The sequence below is a fragment of the Macadamia integrifolia genome, chromosome 11, assembly GCF_013358625.1.
Source record: "Macadamia integrifolia cultivar HAES 741 chromosome 11, SCU_Mint_v3, whole genome shotgun sequence".
NCBI classification, from domain to species: Eukaryota; Viridiplantae; Streptophyta; class Magnoliopsida; order Proteales; family Proteaceae; genus Macadamia; species Macadamia integrifolia.
The window spans coordinates 21,211,453-21,232,305 of record NC_056567.1 but is presented as its reverse complement, the minus strand read 5'-3'; the positions used below and the strand labels follow the sequence as shown (position 1 = coordinate 21,232,305).

The following is a 20,853-nucleotide window of genomic DNA, read 5'->3' as shown; positions in this document are numbered from 1 at the left end:
GGGTGGGGTGGGTAGAGGGTGGAGGGTGGAGGGTGGAGGGTGGAGAAGCGAGAGGGGTGGATTGGGGAGAGAGACAACAGAAAATAAGAGATGGATGTAGGCAAGAGAGTGTAGAATGCCCTCTAATGTTAAAACACAATGTTAGATGCACTTGTGGATGAGATGCAGAATTCTGATCGAATCTAAGGCTTCGTTTGATATGCATTCCAAGAAAGCATATCAAATGCAGCCTTAATTTCTAATAGTTATTTGTACTGTTTCAATCACTTTCAAAGTATAATTCTCTTTAACCACAATTTAAATTTAAGATCTTGAAGGGGTGGGTTACCCAGGACCCACAAAATATTAAAGTTGAAAAAATGAGACGACAAGTAAATTAATATTAAATAAGTAATGAGTCGAGATGGTTAAGATCATGATGGCTGCATTTGATATCATTTCTGGGAATATATCATCCACCTAAAATGCAAGGTCAACGACCTACTCAAATGTTAGTTAGGCCTTAGGCATCAATGAGGGCCTAATTATATATAAACTATTGCATTTTATTTAATGGGTTACAATTAGGCTGTTAACGGGGCAATTTACTATCTAAATCCAATATGGTCCGATGGATCATAGACATAATGATTTGAATTTGAATCCAAATCCACCCATTAATCCAATCCTTTTAATGAAAATTACGTACTATTATTTAGAAATTTCATGAAGGATAAATAAATTATGAGTAAATGGCCTTTCTCCCTTAACGATTACTTAAAAATTATGTTGCAATAAAAATGACTTATTACAATATATCTCAACCATAGGATCATTTGGGGTACAGACTTGAGATCAATGGTTTCTTTTCTGTAAATATGTAAGGGTTATAGATGTTTTTCACAATTGATTGTTGAATTGAATTGCACCATGTTGTGTTTGAACCTTAGAAACCTTCTCGATCTCTTGAGCTTTGAAGAGTTCATCCTTCCAGGTTTCGAGTCGGGGCTGGATTAGGTCACGGTAAAAAAACCTTGATACTGTTTTTCTTCTTCTCTGCGTCCGGCGAGCTTGAGAGCAGGTCGAAAGATGAGGAAATGGGAGATAAAAGATATGTTTCAAACACAAGAGTAAACTAGTCTTTTTACATGGTATTTTAACATCGTCAGTCACTAATGGGAGTATTGATAAAATCTTTAAACAAGGGAGGGAAGTGACATTTATGAAAGTAAGTGAAGGAAAAATTGTATTAGGGCATAGTATAAAGGAGGGAAGTGTAATTTCTTCTTGATTTTATTTAGAATAAATTTGATTTAATGATTTATTATCTTTAAATGACAGCCTTCAAGAGTGAAGACTTCAAAGATTCATCATTCTATGTCCGGAGTCCCTTCTTTTCTTGTAAATTTTTCTCTTAGCCAGTCAGAGTTATTCTTGTGCTGATTTCTTTTAATGAAATTTTCTAATTTTTTATCAAAGAGTTAAGTCTTTCCTGGTCAACTGAAATTCGAGGAGGTGAGAACGTGATGTCACCGTTGAGTTGACAAGTTTTTGGTGATGTATATTTTCTGTCAGGTAGTGTATTTGTTTATTTTTAAATGCATGTGTTGGAAAGGCTTGTAAGGTTTAAACCATAGTTATTGTTTCATTACAACAGTTCCATATTGAATTCTATATAAATCTCTGAAAAGCTTGAAATTAAATTATGGCATCCTTTTAAAATTTCACTTTCCTAAATTTATCAAGGATTTTTCCTTAAATCTTAAATCTGACAATTTGATTATTCTGAAACTAAATTATTCTCCCTAATAAAAATGTAATTACTATTATTTTTTGGACATATATACAATTATTTGCTAATATATATATACTATTTTTAGACAGATAAATGTAGAATTGATTCCAAATGAGAAAGCTATATTGGATTTAGATGTTCATGGAAACATGAGAGATTAGAATTTAGTTGCAAATAGCCAGTTTTAGAACCTTCTAAATACTACAATAAATCTGTATTTTTGTTCCCAAAATTTTACAAGACAACCATATTAAATACATATTGTATCATTGCTGCATGTGTTTTATTGCGTCAAATTATTAAAAAAGTATTATTTCCGTATGATCCGTTTCCCCTAACTTACTTACTATGGTTTAAACTATGGTTGTCAAAATTGACCTCGAATGATTGGATCTACCATCTTATTAGTTTTGTTTTTGGATTAAGATTTTATGGAGCTTGATAGAAATTAAAATCGAAGTGTCCGAATGCACTGATTGTAATTGAAACTATATTAAATCTGATAAAATCAAAAATCAAAACTGAATCAACAGTGACCCAATAAGAAATCGAAAACTATGATTTTCCCTATATTTAATCTTCTTATACATAGATGCAAACTCAAAATTAGATCAAACATAACCCGATAGTAGTCTGATTATAAATTGAAAAAAAAAAAAAATCGATCAAAACTGATGACTTTTTTACCATTTCGGTTTAAGGTTGACCCAATAATAGATCAAAATTGATTCAACTTGGCGAACCCATCAATTGACTTGAAGTGAGAAACAAATAATAATACATAAAAATAAATAAATAAATAAATGAAGACAAACAATTCCAACTTCCCTTCAACCATTAGTCTAAGCCAACTGGTGGGTCATGAAAACCATGATCTATCTACCTTTGTCATGGGATTTTTAATGGCAACTAGTGGTGAGGAATACAAGACGGATAAATGCAAAGGCAATAGACATTCTAGCATGTTATAATGAACTATCCAAGAATATACCACCACCACTAGCTTCACCCAATTTTGGGATTCAAAAATTAGTTAACCCATCCACTACGCGGAGTATCAATGGTTAAGTTTCCTTTTCTTATCATTCCACTAGTTCATAGATTATTATTATTATTATTATTTTCTATGGGGGTGGGAGAAAGGGTGGATTGGGGAGAGAGAGAACAGAAACCAAGAGAGAGGTGTAGGCAAGAAAGTGTAGCTTGTCCTCTAATGTCTAAAACACAATGTTAGATGTACTTGTGGATGAGATGCTGAATTCTAATCGAATCTAAGGTTTCGTTTGATATACGTTCTGGGTTGTTATGCATTCCAAAAAATCATATTAAATGTAGCCTTAATTGTAAATAATTATTTCTACAATTTCAAATGCTTTCAAAATAGAATTATATAATTCATTCTCTTTAACTACAATTTAGAATTGAAATCTTAGATTTGATATGATTTTTTGGAATGTATCATCGACCTAGAATGCAAGGTCAATTACTACCTACTCAAATACAAATTAGGCCTTGGGCATCAACAAGGAGCCTAATTATATTACACGCCCATATGAGGAGTATAACGAGATACAATCAAGGAACATTCTTTCTCCCCATACTTTATTACAAAACAAATTACTTGACCATAGATATTCACAGACTAGCTTTGAAGTTGGGGTATGATTCGGGGTTCCCACATCCAGACCGGTTGGATCAGAGTTTTTGCCGCTTGTGGACCCAATTTATAGGCACGGTTGATGTTTGATAAAGTGTTGCATAGACATGTGGTTGGTCGGACCACTGAATTGCAGTGGGCACAGTTTCTGTATCAAAACTCAAAAAGTGTTGCGTAGAGATGTGGTTGTTTAAGAGTCCTGAAGTGAATTGTGGTGGGCATGGTTTCTCGATCAAAACTGTTGCGTAGAGATGTGGTTGCTGCTTGCTTGGACCAGACCATTATTCTAATTTATAGTTAAAAGAGAATTATAGGGACAGTTCATGGATCAATATTCAATTAAGTCAAACCAATATAATTGGAGGCTTGGAGCCTTTGATTGGTCATTCTCGAGGATGCCTCACATGGTGTAATCTATTTCTTCTCTTTTCCATCCTAATCAAACTCCAAGAAAAGTTTTCTACACAAAAAATTCCCGAGAAATTTTTCCTTGTATTTCATCTTATTTCTTAACATATAGACACAATCTTAATTAGTTTCTTAAGTTATAAGAATAGGACAACTTATTAGTGGGTGGGTCTACCTAATAGAATCTCATCACTTAACATATTCTCACAAAGATAGAATTGTCCGTTGAAAAAAAATATGTCAGCTAATCGGCTGTCGGCTTCTATTCTCAATCACTTCCTTCTCTACCCCCTTATTCAACAATTGGCCTTCCTTCATGCCTGTTGGCTTAGGTGCGCTATTGCTATTGCATTTGGTCTCTTTCGTGCTGTGTGCTTTATTGCCCCCCACCCACCGCCATGATCAACGTGCCTTAAACGCAACAAAAATAAAATTTTCTAATATAAATTGACAATAGATGATTGAAAAAAGAAAAAAACCTATACATATATTATTCTCTCTTTCCCCGCGCATCTAGTTCTCTCCACAATTATGATTGGAGGTTTATGGTATTGATCCCTTATAAGCATTGAGAGAGATTCCAACTAGTGATTGTATAAGTGGTTGTTCTTTCTTACAAGTATCATAATCTTACTTAAAAACTAAAAAGTGTTGCAATTCTTTGAATAGTTTGTGTCTATAGATTAACACGGTACTATAAGTCTCTCTATATGGTAAAATGAAATGCTCTAATGATACATGAGGCATGATTCTTGGATTAAAAATTCCAAAATTGACACCTATCTCTAATACAACAAACATCTACATATTGTTTCTCTTTTAGTATCAATATACAATAAATTAAGCTCTACGTTCCAAATAAGCATAAGGTTACCGATGTTAATCGGTTTAATTATAAGTATATTCCGTTGAATAGTTTAATAATTAAAAAATAAAACTGAATTGACAATATTTTCTTAAAATAGATGCCTTATATGACATTTGAAAAGATAACAAGTCTTTTATCATAGTAATTTACTATTTTATAATACATAAAACCAGAATAGAATAGATCCAGTAGTAATAGAATTATGGTTTCGATTTCTTTAAACAGCTACCCTCAATTTGTCGTCACTTGGCTGCTCAAAGAGTCAAGTCTTTGTTGAGAAAATTTTGGGTTTGTGTATATTTTTCTGTCGTGTAGTGTATTGTTTTAGGTTCAATTCGAATTGGTTGCATCAATCAAAATAGATCAGTTTAACTTGGATCAAATCGACTAGAATCTTTATTGGTTTAGTTTTGGGTTGGGTATTTAAGAAACTAGTAATTAACTAGTCTCGTAGGTCCATACTGACTCTACAATCCCATGGATTGAGTCATACTATGGTTGAATGAGAACCATTCAACTTTTATTGAGCAGGATCAGACTTTAATAAGAAACTGAACATAAACTGAAGAAAAAAAAAATTCTTCTTTAACAGTTTAGTTTAAAGTTGACCCAATAACAGTTTGAAACCAATTAAACCACACCAAATCGATCAATTGACTTTGAAATATGAGCCAAAATGGTTCCAATTTTCAATTAATATTGTCCAAGTCAACCGAGTGATCGTGTAAACCATGATCTACTTTCTTCAAGGGATTTTTATTTTCTGAAATCTTGTCTTTAAGGATTTTCTTGGTAGTTTCTTTGTAACCTTTCATTTTTTGGGTATGAATCGTTTTTCATCTTCTTGTTGGAGTTGAGCTTTTCTTGGCACTATTACAAATACGAAAATAATGAGAAAATGAGATTTAATTGTCAGTTACTCCTATTGGTAGCAGGATTGATTACGGATTTGAGTCATTATTTTATTATCCAAAAAAAAAAAGTTAAGATTTTAAAAGCTAGCGGAGGTTATATGAGTATGATCAGCTTGTTTATGGACATTGGTTTTGTGACAATAGTTCTGCAAGGGATGGGTGGTTCTATCTGTTTTCCCATGAATGTTGCCTACTTAGTTTTTGCCTTTCCTCTCTTCCTTGTAATATTAGACCTTCCTTTTCTCTCAGGTAGAGCAGATAATCAATTCTCATATTGTTCTCAGAACCAATTCTGTGGGAATTTAAACATCAGTAATCCCTTCTTTAGTGACAACTGGGGTTGTGGATTAGAAAGGCTTCATTGTATAGATGCTTCGACGCCGGTGATCAATTCCGGGCTAAATAGTACTGATGATAGTATGTATGAGATTCATAGCATTGACTACACCAAGAAAACTGTATTAGCTTATTACCTGATGTTGGCTAAAGACTTGCCCAATGACAATGAGAGATGCAAGTTCCTCTTCTACAATTTTAGTTATTTGCCACCATTTTTCCATCATCTTTCAGTTCAAGTGTTAAGCCCAAAGCTTACACTTAGAGTATGCAATTCTGTTGGGGTCAATTACAGCAATTATTGCAAAGTTGAGGCACTACCAGGTACAGCAGATGCACCTGTACCACCACCCACTACTACTCTTGATGTTCATAGCTCTCATCCATATGACTGCAAACTGGTTTACCTTCCCTTGGATGTGCCACCTTCCACATTCCTTGGCCCAGTTGATCCTATCTCACAATTATTCACTTTTGGGTTTCATATTCGCTGGAGCCTACCCCAAATATGTCATCAGTGTGACAAGAATAAAACCTCTTGTGTCCGCTTTGATGATGAAAGCTTGTTTTGTGGCAATCTAACGGGTAACCCAGAAAAAGGTAACAGCTCAAAACTCTTAGATTCCCTATATATTATAACCTTCTTCTTCTTCATTCTTTGATCACTTATTTTGGCCTGATCAATAACAACTTTGGAAATTAGTTCATGTCTAAACTAAAAGAAGTAATTTATGTTGACTGATCGATGCAGGGAACAAGACCAAAACGAAGATTATTGCAATAGGTAATTTACTTGAAACTCAAACATAACTTCAAACTATCCTTATTCCAACTCTGCAAGATCAAATTAATGAAAAGCTTCTAACTATGATCCTTTTCCATTCTCAGGTATTTCAGCAGGAGTTGCAGGAGGAATCCTTTTGACAAGCTTTTTATTCTTCCTAATCTACAAATACCGGACTGAACATAACAAAAAAGTACTCCGCAGCTTATCCTTGAAGACAGACTTTGAAAAGGGCAGCACCCATTTTGGAGTCCCAATCTTCTCCTATGATGAGCTCGAAGAAGCCACCAATAATTTCTGTTCTGATAATGAACTCGGAGACGGTGCCTCTGGTACTGTATACCATGGTACGTAAGAAGCCCCAGCCCCATTAATCTTGGCATAATATTTTCCTCTCCGGCTCATGGGCCTCAAGCCTGTAAAACGCGTTGTATCATGTTAAGGAGGCTAAAGATTATCAACTAGCCCAGTAATCTTCCCCTCAATGATGTGGGACTCAAGTTTCATACCCTCACTAATCTCCCAAACACGCTGATAATTACTGTGTTTTTTGTGGGGAAACTTCACCGATCTCCCATATGTGTCTAGTACTTGCCATATACTTGGGTGTCACACCCTAGTACTTACCGTATTATTGGTAGGAACACCTCATCAATCTCCTAGGCGGATCTGGTACTTGCCACATTCTTGATTATCACACTTGAGACATTGTTAGAAGTTATAGAGCTATAGTCCTGCCTTAGATGTGACTTGACATACTATTGGATCATCTCCAACTAATGCTATAAAGTTTAGGGTTAGACCCCAAGTGTATTTCGCGGGTTATAAAAGCATGTCTATTTGTTATCCTACTTAAGATAAATATTCACATTTATATTAAAGCTACACGTGAGAGGGAGTATTGACATGAACTTAGGAGTTATATAGATATAGTCTCACATTAGTTTTTTGGGAAATTGAATGTATCTTTATATACTATTTAGCTCATTTCATTATATTGTTCTTAATTAACAACCAGGTAAGCTCCGAGATGGACGTGTTGTTGCAATCAAGCGGCTTTATCATAACGACGACAAACATGTTGAGCGGTTCATGAATGAAATCGAAATCCTCACTTGTTTGCGCCATCAAAACCTAGTCACTCTTTATGGGTGCACTTCATACCGCAGCCACGAACTCCTCCTTGTTTATGAGTTCATTCCAAATGGCACTGTTGCTGATCATCTCCATGGTGACAAAAGGAAGGTTGGATCACTCCCATGGCATGTCCGCATGAGCATCGCCATAGAGACTGCAAGTGCATTATCCTACCTCCATGCTTCTGATATCATACACCGTGATGTCAAAACAAGCAATATCCTCCTTGATGACCATTTTCATGTGAAAGTTGCAGATTTTGGGCTATGCCGGCTGTTCAGTACTGATGCTCCCATGTTTCCACTGCTCCTCAAGGGACTCCAGGCTATGTTGATCCCGAGTATCAACAATGCTACCAGCTTACAGACAAGAGTGATGTTTATAGCTTTGGGGTGGTCTTGATTGAGCTTATATCATCTAATCCTGCTGTAGATATCACTAGGCATCGAGATGAGATTAATTTGGCAAGCATGGCAATGAACAAGATCCAAAGAGGAGCTTTGCAAGAGTTGGTTGATCCATGCCTTGGGTTTGAATCCGATTACGCAACAAGGAGCAATGTAACATTAGTTTCAGAGTTAGCATTTCGTTGTCTTCAACATGAGAAGGAATTGAGGCCTTCGATGGAAGAGGTATTGGAAATTTTAAGGGCAACTGAGGGTGAGGAGTACAAAGTACATAACGCAAAGGTGATCGACATTCTAGCAAGGCCTGATGAACAGTTGCCCAAGAATGTAGAGCCACAACAAGCTTCACCCGATGGGACTCACTTAATTAGCCCATCAACTATGCCGAGCACCAGTGGTTAAGTTTCCTTCTTCTCATTCTACTACTTCATAGATTTTTATTTTTATTTTTCTCTCTCTCTCTCTCTTTCTCTCTCTTTAATGTGGGGTGGGGATGGGAGAGTGACCGACAGAAAATAAGAGATGGGGCTACTTAAGATTCTGTAGCTTGCCCTCTAATGACTAAACACACAACGTTAGCTACACTTGTGGATAAGAAGTTGAAGTCGAAGTCTAATTGAATCTAAATTTTTGACAATCCATTGGTTTCAGTTGGGCCTAACCGGTCCCCACAATTTTAACGCCCTATACATGTTACTAAACTGTTAGTTACTTGGCCTCATAGGTTAGGCATAGACATGTTTATAATTGATCAATTGATTGTTAGTTTGTAATCTTATATAAACCAGCCAACTGGAAAATTGGGCCTGAACAAGATGATTACGATATGCATGCACCTAATGATAGACCCGAAACTGGACTATTAATAATTGATCAGTTTCAAACTTTAATTGGTGAGAGCCTATTGATGCATGCCTACTTTTGACACCCCTAACCTAAGGAATGGGTGTCAACTAGTCGGGCTCGATCCAACCTAATTGAGCTTGACCATTTTCACCCTTGCACCCTAACTAACCATTAGCAAAATGGGTTTACATTGGGTGGACATGGCACTATTTATATTCGGTCGATCATGCACTGATTTTAATCGGGCGACAGGTCTAAAATGAGTTACAGGATTGTTTAACTCTAAACATACGTTATACCTAAAATTAGTCTCTAGAATAGAGCTGCAAGGAAATATCAATGAAATGGGCTTTGGCTGGGCCCATAAAGTCCTTAGAATGCGGTATTAAACTATGACAATCAAAATTGCCACTTTCTGTTAAAAATTGAATATCTTAAAAAGCTTACTTGTTAAAATCCAAGTAATAATGATTAGGGGTTCTAAATCAACTAGAATAAGGGTTTTTACTCGATTGGGTTAAATGGGTCAAGCTCAGAATCATTCAATTCTAATCAAATAACCAATGGGCATGTCACTCTAAACGATTGATTATAAACGGATCATGCTTGAGTTTAACACGCTTTTTAATCAACTTTAAACAGTTAAAATTGGTTGAATCTATTGGACCTGAGCTTGAAATTGACACTTCTAACATGAAACACCCCAAACATAATATTTGAAACTTGAGGTACACCAAACTAATTTTTCAAAACTAATGGCTCAGCTATAATTTACCCTAAAGTTGTGACTTGTGAGGAGAATGTGATCTATTTTTTCCATTCTTAGGTGCGAGAACCAAAGTGAATAATTGCCATGTGTCTTTAAAGTTCATTGATGGATGGGAAAGTCCAGGCACGGAGAGAGAATCATCCAATTTCGATCAGTGGCCCACTGAAACAAACGACCCTATGAGATCAAAAGAGCAAGACGAGCAAAAGACAGTCTTCCGCATTCCACTCCATTTCCATTTATAAAGCAAAGGAAGGAAGAAACCATATTCTCTCTCTTAATCTCAAAAGTTGTGATTCTCTCACTTGGAGGAGTAAAGAAGAGAGAAGGAATCCATTAATCAATGGAGAAAATAACAGATCCCCTTTCCTCTCCCAGAAGCAAACCCATAAAAAATTAACTCTTCCACATTAACACCAGCGTGCGGGAGAGAAAAGAGTCATCGGAAACTCACTCCAAAAGAAAGAGATCCAGGGAATGGCGACATTGCAGAAATTCAAGCTACTGGCGACACAATGCGCCATAGCCGGTAGCCCAACACGAAGCCCAACCACCAGCCCTGTCATCCATCTCCGTCGTCGTAAATCGCTAAGAATGCTTCTCAGCCGCAGCAGCGGGAGCGGACGACGATTGCGTCGGGAGGAATCACCGGATCTGCAAGGAATCGTCACCCATTCACAGCCGCCGGAGAAAAGGAAGGAATTACTGAGCCGCACCCTTAAGGATTTATTCATCTCTTCCCCTCCGCCACAAGAAGACAATCCCAACAAGACCACTACGGAGAAGATCACGAAAGCAGTCGAGGAAGCGTTTCCCTCGTCGATCATAAATAGGGGAAATGGAAGCCCGGATCGGCAGTTAACTGTCGGCTCACCCAGGCCTTTGTCGGCGGTGTTTCGGTATCGGCTGCTGAGGAGAGCTTGGCGACCCGTACTTGTTGCCATTCCCGAGTCCAAAGAAACAATCTAATACTCACTCATCCGCTAATTTTGCTTCTCTCTCTATCTCTCTGTCTCTGGGTTTTGGAAATGTATAAATTTGAAGATTACTGATTTGTTAACTGATTTGGTTAATCTGCTCCGGGTGTAAGGGATTGTAGGATTGAGAAATGAAGAGTCTTGTAAAAGAAAGAAATGAGAACAGAGTTCAGAATAGAGATTTGGAAGATCTAGCACCAAATTTTGTTTTCTCAAATCTCCAATTAAGACCGATATGTGTCTGGCTTGCGTTTGTGATTGCGAATAGACCCACTAGAAAATTTCTCTTCTTTTTTTTTTTTGGTCTATGAAGATGATTTGATGCATTTGGGAGTGTTTTGAGCTTTCCATGAGAGAGGGATCTTTCAAATTTGGAAGTGGGCATATAAGGCAGACATGACCGAGCGAGACAGGGAGAGTGGGAGACAATGGCCTCTTTCTTTCCAAAAGGAAAAGATATTAATACAAGAAAAAGCAATCTCTAGGAGATCCTTTTGTTCCTACTCTGTGATTTCATCATTCTGTGGTTTCTTCCATTGCTTGAAAGAGATAGAAAGATCGTACCCAAAAAAAAAAAAGATAGAAAGAGACTGAACATACTATTGGAAAGATGTTCAAAATCAAAACACAGAAGCTCTCAATCAATTGGACGTCCCAATATGGAAAGATTTATTTTTCAGCATTTCCTCCATACCCTCTAGATTCAAGACCCGGTTCACCTATGGTTCTAAATTGTAATTTTCTATGTGATGAGGGCATTTCCCCCTAACCACGGCGCGGCCAAGGAGCGACCTAACGAATGCTGCACTGCTACCCCAGCCCTTCATCAGCCCAAGCTGCCACCTCGGCCCTCCATCAGCCTGAGTTATCGCCTCAGTATCTCATATGGTCGTGCTTCCACCCCAGTCCTTCATCAACCCGAGCTACCACCTCAGCCCTCCATCAGCCTGAGCTGTCACCTCGGCCCTCCATTAGCCCGAGCTGTCGCCTCGGCATCTCATCTGGCCATGCTTTCACCTCGGCCCTCCATCAGCTATCACCTCGACCTGGCGTTATCAAGCAAGGTTCCCAGAAACGTGCTCTTGTCCACTCCTACATTCAAGGAATGTGATCCCTGATCACAAGGACAGGACTTTATCCACTACACGTCATCAGAGGCATCCACTCCTCCCACTATTAGCACTTCCGAGATAAGAGGGAAATATTCCCTTGGTATAAACTAGGATCTAGAATATTCCAAGCATCAGAGAGTTGTCTCTCTCCAGGACTCCACACCCAGTAGGACTCTCCACGGACTTCCCCCTCTCTTCATTCCACCAGTGACCTATAAAAACCAAGGTAAGCCTCCATTGAAGGGGATCGATCACTTCTTTTGACTGAAAACTCTCTTGAGTATCTGCTGTGGAAATATCTGACTTAGGAATCGGAGAGTCCCCCGTCGGGTCAGCCCAACTCTCCCCTGTCTTCTCTTATGTGCAGGTCGGCTGGAGCATTTGGAACTACAGGGAAGATCACCTGGTCAATTTTGTCCACAATAGATTGGCGCCGTCTGTGGGAAATTGTTATAAAAAGCTACCTTAGATCAATGTAATTAAGGAGTGAGAAGGTCGTTTCCTCTATGATAATGTGAGTAAGGTCCACCCGTGATTTACCACTTGAACATCCTCATTCACCCCAATGGCAGAGTAGGAGAATGTCCCAACGGAGACCTCCCCACAAAGACCCCAGCGAGCTCTGCCTGACACGGCAGTTGCTCCAGGAGAGGGAGACCAACGCGAGCAAAACCCCCAGCAATCACGTCATGTCCCGTCATCCTGAGTGGCTCACCCGAATATGGAAGAACAGATGCAGAGCCTACAGCTGTAAGTGTTAGCAACAAACACTCTGGTATGGGACTACATACGTCAGTTTGGTTCGGCATTCCCTGTACCCCCCACTGGCTCAGCTCAGTCTCCTAGATTGGCTCCGAACAGGCGACCCCGAGATGAATCACCTGACAACAGTGTCATCCCTCAGTCAGACACTGGCAAGGGACCCTTTCCGCACAGAATGGGGGGGCTCGCCGTTCCACACATAATTGGAGTCCTGGGACACGTAATACCCATAGATCCCCGCCCAGGGCAGGGAGACACCAGCGTTCGTCGCAAAGGCATAGGGGCTTATATCCACATGGAGAAAAATGTGAGAACTCCTCGTAGAGAATAGCTCGAGAGGTGCCCCCTTATGGAGGTCATCAAGGCTTGCCTCCTGGGCCAGCCAGAGGCATATGATGGCAAGGCCAGAATAGGATTGGCAGGTGCCAAGACAGAGGAGGAAACCCTAGAAGGGCCTAGAGGGAACGCCACTCCCCAGACAGTCGGGGTAAGGATAGAAGGGACGACCTGGAGAGTCGTATCTAGTGTCTCACTGAGAGGCTAGAAGGAATGCAGAGGCAAAGGCACTATCTGATGAGTTGATAGATGCCGAGCTGCCCAAAATTTCGTGATACCTGTCTTCAATGCATATGACGGTACCACGGACCCCTATGATCACCTCCTATACTACAGTTCGGCCATGACAGTCCATGGGAGGTCAGACACAATTCTCTACCGAGCCTTCACGGCCTCATTAAAAGGGGTTGCGCTGGTGTGGATTTCAAACTTGTGGCCTCGGTCCATCTATAGCTATGAAGAGCTGACAAGAGCGTTCCTCACACTTTTCCAAGCTAGTATAAAGCAGAAGCAAACTACGTAAGACGTGATGAACATGAGGCAGGGAGCAAGGGAGACAATAAGGGAGTTCCTTACCTGATTCACCAAGGCGACGCTAGAGGTAAAAAACTTACCAAAGGGAGTGGTGTATAGAACATTGTGCAATGGGGTAATGCACCTCGATCTGGTTCAGTCCCTTACCCTCGACTTGCCAGAGACAATGTCCGAGCTGTTAAGACGATGCAATCAATACGCTAACATAGAAGAAGTCCTAGCTGCCAGGGGGATGGCTGACAGGGGCGACCAATCAGAGAAGGAGAAGAGGAGGCCTCTGAGGACCAGGGATGATTCTTGCGAGCCAAAGAAGTGCAGAACAGATTGGCCACTTGACACAGCTAAACCCGAGTGGTATGAACTTGATCGTTCGAGAACAAACCTGCTCTTAGAGATCCAAGACCAGAAGTATTTTCGCTGGCCCAGGCCAATGACGACTAAACCAGAGGAGAGAAACCCTAACCGGTACTATCGATACCACCAAGACCATGGACATGACACTGAAGACTGCAAGTCTCTGAAAAGAGAAATTGATGAGCTAATTAGGGTAGGATACCTTAACAAGTATTTGAAGCAAAAATATGGGGGGAACTGGCACAAGCCTAGGAGAGAAGAGGCCGAGCCGAGCCGAGCCATAATAAGATCGAGCCTCCCAAGGAGCCCACCGTGGATCAAGCTGACACATACGATAACCATCCAGTGGGTCCAACCATCCTGACAATCATGGGTGGACCCACGGTAGAATTAGTTAGAAAATCCAAAGCTCACGCGCGGTTCTTATGCATCACAGAACAGCCCGTCAAAGCCCTCAAACCGGATCCACCCATCACATTCTCTGACAAAGACCTAGAAGAGCTGAACTGGCCTCACAATGACACGGTCGTGGTTCAATTAGTGGTGGCCAACCACCCCTTCCACAGGGTCCTAGTGGACACAGGAGCTTTTGTTGACCTCATGTCCTACGAAGCCTTTATGAAACTGGGACTTGGCACTGGAGCTTTAAAACCTGCCCCAAGATCCTTGTATGGATTTTTGAGCACACCAGCGGAGCTAGAAGGAGTTGTTGACCTACCAGAAACCATCGGCTAGGGAGCTCAAACGGCCACTACCATGGTTTCTTTCATGGTCGCCAAGATAGCCTCACCTTACAATACAATCCTCGGCCGACCTGGTCTCAATGACCTTGGAGCGATTGTGTCCACCAAGTATATGAAAGTCAAGTTCCCGACCAGCAACGGAATCGGGGAATGCAAGTCCAGACAAAAGAAATCCCGAAAGTGCTATGCCAACTTCATAAAGTCTGTCAAGAAGCCATGCTCTGGCCTAGCATGTAATGTAGAAATTATCGATTACCATGATGAAAGCCTCCTGAACTGAGCTGAGCCAGTTGAATAACTACTGACTCTCCCTATTACTGAGGCCGAATCGTCAAAGACTGTTCAGCTCGGAGCATTGCTAAGCTCCCAACATCGTGATGAAATTCTGAACTTTCTTGATGAAAACTTTGATATCTTTGCGTGGATGGCTTCTGACATGCCAGGCATCTCAAGGCCTGTAGTCGTGCATAGTCTAGATGTTAACCCCCGATTCAAGCCACAGAAGCGCAGGAACTTTACGACTGAGCAGAACACCATCATCAACGAGGAGATTGACAAACTCCTAACTGCAAGATTCGTGAGGGAAGTAAAATACCTAACCTGGCTAGCCAATGTAGTCATGGTTCCAAAGTCCAATGGGAAGTGGAGGATCTGTATAGATTACACCGACTTGAACAAAGCCTATCCCAAAGACTGCTATCCCCTGCCTAGGATTGACTCCCTTATAGACTCAATGGCAGTCCACGAGATGCTAACTTTCATGGATGCATACTCCGGTTATAACAAGATAAAGATGAAGGTGGAGGATGAGGAGAAAACGGTATTCCTCACCACTCAGGCAATTACTGCTACATTGTAATGCCCTTTAGCTTTAAGAATGCCGGAGCCACGTACCAGAGGATGGTTAACATGATGTTCCGAAGCCAAATCAAAAGAAACATGAAAGTTTACATAGATGACATGCTAGTCAAGAGTGAAAAAGGAACTAATCATGTGCTAGATCTGAAGGAAGCCTTCAATGTTCTGCGGCAGAACCAAATGAGGCTTAATCCTGCCAAGTGCACATTCAAAGTGACTTCTGGGAAGTTCCTAGGCTTCTTGGTGTCGCAAAGGGGAATAGAGGCAAACCCCTCTAAAATTGAGGTTATCTAAAAAATGCACCCGCCAAGAAATATTCGCGAAGTTCAGAAGCTAACAGGGTGCCTAGCTGCGTTGAACAGGTTCCTATCCTGAGTTAGAGACAAATGCCTTCCTTTCCTTAAGCTACTAAAAGGAGGAAAAGACCACCATCAATTTCATTGGACGGAGGAGTGCGAAGCAGCTTTTGAGTAAATCAAAGTCTCCCCGACCAGGCCGCCTCTGCTAAGCCGACCAGAGCCGCCTCTGCTGAGCCGACCAGAGCCCAGAGAGGTGCTACAACTTTACCTGGCTACTTCCACAGTAGTCGTTAGTGCAGTTCTTATAAGAGAAGAAGGAAAGACCCAGAAGCCTTTCTACTATGTGAGTCGCGTGCTCCTGGACACAGAAACCCGATACTCAAGGATGGAGAAGCTCGCACTAGCGCTGGTCGTGGCAGTCAGGAAGTTGAGACCTTACTTTCAAGCACACACTATAGTTGTACTGACAGATCAGCCACTGCGGAAGGCACTCCACAGCCCTAGCATAGCAGGACGGATGGTGGGCTGGGCTATCGAGTTAAGTGAGCATAACATCGAGTACCAACCAATAAGTGCAATCAAGGATCAGGCACTGGCTGATTTCTTGGTAGAATGTACACAGATCGGAGAAGCAACGGAGGCAGAGGCCAAGCCGAACTGAAAGTGGGAACTCTTTGTTGATGGATCCAGCACCACAACAAGGAGCGGCGCAGGGCTCATACTACGAAGCCTTGATGAATTCATGATACAATATGCCCTCAAATTTGCATTCCCCGCAACAAACAACGAGGCAGAATATGAAGCCCTAATAACAGGAATCAAACTGGCAAAAGCTGTAACGGCGAACAACCTAGTCGCACACAGTGACTCACAACTAATTGTGAACCAAGTCAATGAGCAATATGAGGCCAAAGAAGAGAGAGTGGCCAAATATCTAAGAAAAGTACATCGTCTGATGTCCAGTTTCAACATGTTCGTAATGGTACAGATCCCGTGGAAAGAAAATGCAATAGCAAATACCCTCTTCAAACTAGCTACAGTAGAACTCGGGGACTACGTAAGCTTGATATATTTTGACGTACTAAACAAACCCACCTATGAGCAAGAAGTGATGTGCAACAATACGCAGCGAGCTGAGCCGAGCTGGATGGAGCCCATTATAGACTATTTGCGAGATGGACATCTCCTAGGAGATTAGATAGAAGCAAGGGCAGTCAAGAGGAGGGCAGCCAAATACACCCTCCAAGATGGAGTACCATACAAAAGGGCAATATCTTAGCCCCTTCTAAAGTGCTTACCAACGAATCAAGCTGAGAAGACACTCTGCGAGGTCCATGAAGGAATTTGTGGAGGACACATGGGAGGAAGGGCATTGGCCTACAAGGTGTTGCACCAAGGATTCTACTGGAAAAAAATGTAGCAAGATGCAATAAAGTTTGCCCGACGATGCTTTAAATATCAAGTACACGCCCCATTACTGCACGCCCCGACTACAGAACTTAGCTCCATAATCTACCCGATCCCATTCGCGATATGGGAAATGGATATCCTAGGGCAGTTCAAGAAAGGCAAGGGCGGTGTCCAATTTTTTATTGTCGCTATTGATTACTTCACTAAATGGGTGGAAGCGTGTCCCCTAGCCAAGATCACTGAGCAGGCGGTAGAAAAGTTTGTAAGGGACAACATCATATTCCGCTATGGTGTCCCAAAGGTACTGGTCGCAGATAATGGTTGACAATTTGACAATAAAAAATTCAGGTTTTTCTGCAATAACTTTAACATAGATTTTCGAAACATTGCTGTAGCACACCCACAATCGAACGACCAAGTAGAAAAGGCCAACTACATACTTCTAGATGGGATAAAGAAGAGGCTGGACCAAGAGAAGAAGAACTGGGCTGACCAGCTACTCAGTGTACTTTGGGCATATCGTACCTCAGCTCGGACCCCTACAAAGGAGATGCCGTTCCGATTGGCATACAGGACTGAAGCATTAACCCCTGTAGAGGTGACCCAAGCCTCATTCTGATCAACAGCGTTCGATGCGTCATAGAATGAGGCAGGGCTCCAAGCAAACATCGACTTCATAGATGAAGTTCAAGAAGAAGCTCTAGTGCGAAATGAAACCTACAAACAAAATGTCAGGCAGTACCACAATCGAAAGCTCAGGCCACAGGGATTCATAGTAGGTGACTTGGTCCTCAAAAAAGTAATTGCAGTAGACCCAAGAAGTGAAGGCAAGCTAAGTGCAAGCTGGGAAAGCCCGTACATAGTCTCCAAAGTGGTGCACCTCGGTACTTACCACTTACAGACTCAGGGTGGTACAAATATACTAAGAGCATGGAATGTTAAAAATCTCAAAAAAATTTACCAGTAGATTCCATTGAAGTCTCCTTGACTGGGCGTTAGTCTTATAGATTTTATACTTGAGCACCTTCGTTTTCATATTTTAATTATTCAATTTCATTCACGGAGCAGATTAGACTCTATTTCGAAGCAATGTACTTGTCACAAGTGCATGCCACACATCAATAAACTATGAAGCTTCTCTCAAATATCCGACTCTTCTAAGGCAACTAAGACCGAGCATCAGCTCAACAGCATCTAAGACTGAGCTCCAGCTCGGTAGTGTCTAAGATCGAGTTCTAGCTCGACACTACCAAGACCAGACCCTAGTTTGGCATCTCAAAGACCTTAATGTCCAAGGCATGAAGATCGAGCTTCGGCTCGGTAGCATCTAAGACTGAGCTCCAACTCGGCACTACCAAGACCAGACCCTAGTTTGGCATCTCCAAGACCTTAACATCTAAGGCATAAAGACCAAGCTTTGGCTTGACAGCATCTAAGATTGAGCTCCAGCTCAGCACTACCAAGACCAAACCCTAGTTTGGCACCTCCAAGACCTTAACATCTAAGGCATGAAGACCGAGCTCCATCTCGGCAGCATCTAAGACCGAGCTCCAGCTCAACAGTATCTAAGACCGAGCTCTAGCTCTGCAGCATCTAAGACTAAGCTCCAGCTCGGTACTACCAAGACCAGACCTTAGTTTGGCATCTTCAAGACCTTAATGTCTAAGGCATGAAGACCGAGCTATAGCTCAGCAGCATCTAAGATCAAGCTCCAGCTTGGCACTACCAAGACCAGACCTTAGTTTGGCATCTCCAAGACCTTAACATGTAAAGCATAAAGATCGAGCTTCGGCTCGCTAACATCTAAGACCAAGCTTCAACTCTACCCCATCAAGACCAAATCTTGGCTTGGCATCTCAAAGACCATCCAAGGCATTTTGAGTTTTAGCTCGGCATCGCTGCCATCCAAGTCTAGACATAATGCTTTATAATACCAAGATACATAAGACCAAATCAAGCTTAACTAAATAATGGAACTACACTCACAGGAATGAGAAAAGGCACAACGAATGAAGAAAAAGTATTTTTCATTAATGAAGGAGGGAAGAAATCCTCAAAAGTACATCAACTCCCAAAGGGGATTTTTACATTAAAAAAAAGAAGAAGAAGAAGAAAAGAAAGAAGATTACATCACTCCCTCAATGGGAAAAGAAGAAGAAAAAAAAGAAGATTACATCGCTCCCGCAATAGGGAAAGGGAAGGAAAAGAAAAAGACAACATCAGTATTGCAGAAATTGGGGTGCTGACTCAAGAGGGAGAGAGGTGGTTCACTTGGCTGCTTTAGGGTCAGCTTGAGTCACCTCTTCACCGACCTCGGCCTAACCGACAAGTTGCACTGAAGGAGTTGGGGCAAGAGCGCGCTGCTCATATTCGGAGAAGTCATAGTCTGGCGTCTTGCCAAGGACGAACTGAATAGCGTCTTTCGAGCCAGACTGAAATGAAGAGACATTGACGTCAACTAGCCATTTTTGACCAACTTCAAAGTTCAGCCACCTCTTAGCAGCGACCTCATCGTTCGATGCCAGCTCAGCCTGATGCTTCCTTTCCAACTCAAAAATCCAAGCTGAACTTTCAGCTTCCTTCTTTTTGCTGGCCTTATGAGCCTCAGTCAGCTCGCTTTGGAGTGTGTCCTTCTCCTTGACCACACCGCTGTTGATCTTAAGCTGCTTAGCGACTTCATGCTCCAAGCTCGCCAACTCTCTCCTCGTTGTCTCTCCCCCGTTGCTCCTTAGATCGGGCCTTTTTCTTCTCACTCTCCAGCTGACCCGTGGCCATCTGGAGCTCCCCCCCAGAGACGCTTCACCTCATTGTCCGCTTTAGCACGGCCAACAGTCATATTCTCAAACCGTTGAGTAGCCTCAACAGCAAAAGCAAAACCCTACAAGGACCCAACAGAGTCATAAATCCTTGAAACTCAAGTAAACACAAAGAATGAGAGGAGGACAGCTTTCTCATATGGGCAATGTCCCTCTTAGGACCACTATGGCTACACCAGACCCTAGCAGCAATAGGGTCCAACACGGTGCCGTTCTCCATCAGGTCCAGCCACGGATCCACGAGCTGCTTCCCTATTCGAGCCACCTTGGGAGGGTTGCCCTGTTGAGCCTCCTCTTCTGGCCATTTGGGCCTGCTGCAGCTTTGTCAGGTGTGCTGGTCTGCCCTTGCATCTTCTCTCTAGGTCCCACTGGCTCCTTGCCTTTCAATGAGCTCAGAGTCTCGTGCCGAGCTGAATAAAGGACTAGGGGAGGAATCTCTTTCCCTGGCTTGCCCTCAATAGAAATTGGCAAGGCCTTGTTACCCGCACCAGGGGGAGGGGAGACCTTCACGCCAAGGTTAGGGCTCGACACGGCCTTGCCCTTATCGACAGTCTTCTTGGCGGCTTGCTCGGTCGCCTCCTTCTTCCTCGCCTTCGTTGTCACTACGATAAAGGCTTTGTTGTCGACCTTCACGTTAACCACTGTAAAACAAGGAAAAGCTGAGCTGGATTAGTATTGAAACCAATCTAAAACTGCAAAAAAAAAAATAATAATAAGCTAAACTACCATGAACCAGACTCAATCGAACCCTC

The 20,853-nt window shown here is 41.7% G+C and overlaps 1 protein-coding gene and 1 pseudogene across 1 annotated transcript; both read left to right on the top strand.

The window, feature by feature from the left end:
• The first annotated feature begins 3,611 nt into the window (after positions 1–3,611).
• On the top strand, positions 3,612–8,687 carry LOC122092981 (annotated as a pseudogene).
• A 1,433-nt stretch (positions 8,688–10,120) lies between these two features.
• On the top strand, positions 10,121–11,089 carry LOC122093522. The gene has a single exon (XM_042663869.1). It carries the CDS (start codon positions 10,378–10,380, stop codon positions 10,867–10,869), a length of 492 nt encoding a protein of 163 aa, XP_042519803.1. The 5' UTR covers positions 10,121–10,377; the 3' UTR covers positions 10,870–11,089.
• The last annotated feature ends 9,764 nt before the right edge of the window (positions 11,090–20,853 follow it).

Excerpts from the sequence above, each read along its gene's own strand:
- LOC122093522 (XM_042663869.1), top strand. The coding sequence starts at position 10,378 with ATGGCGACATTGCAGAAATTCAAGCTACTGGCGACACAATGCGCCATA.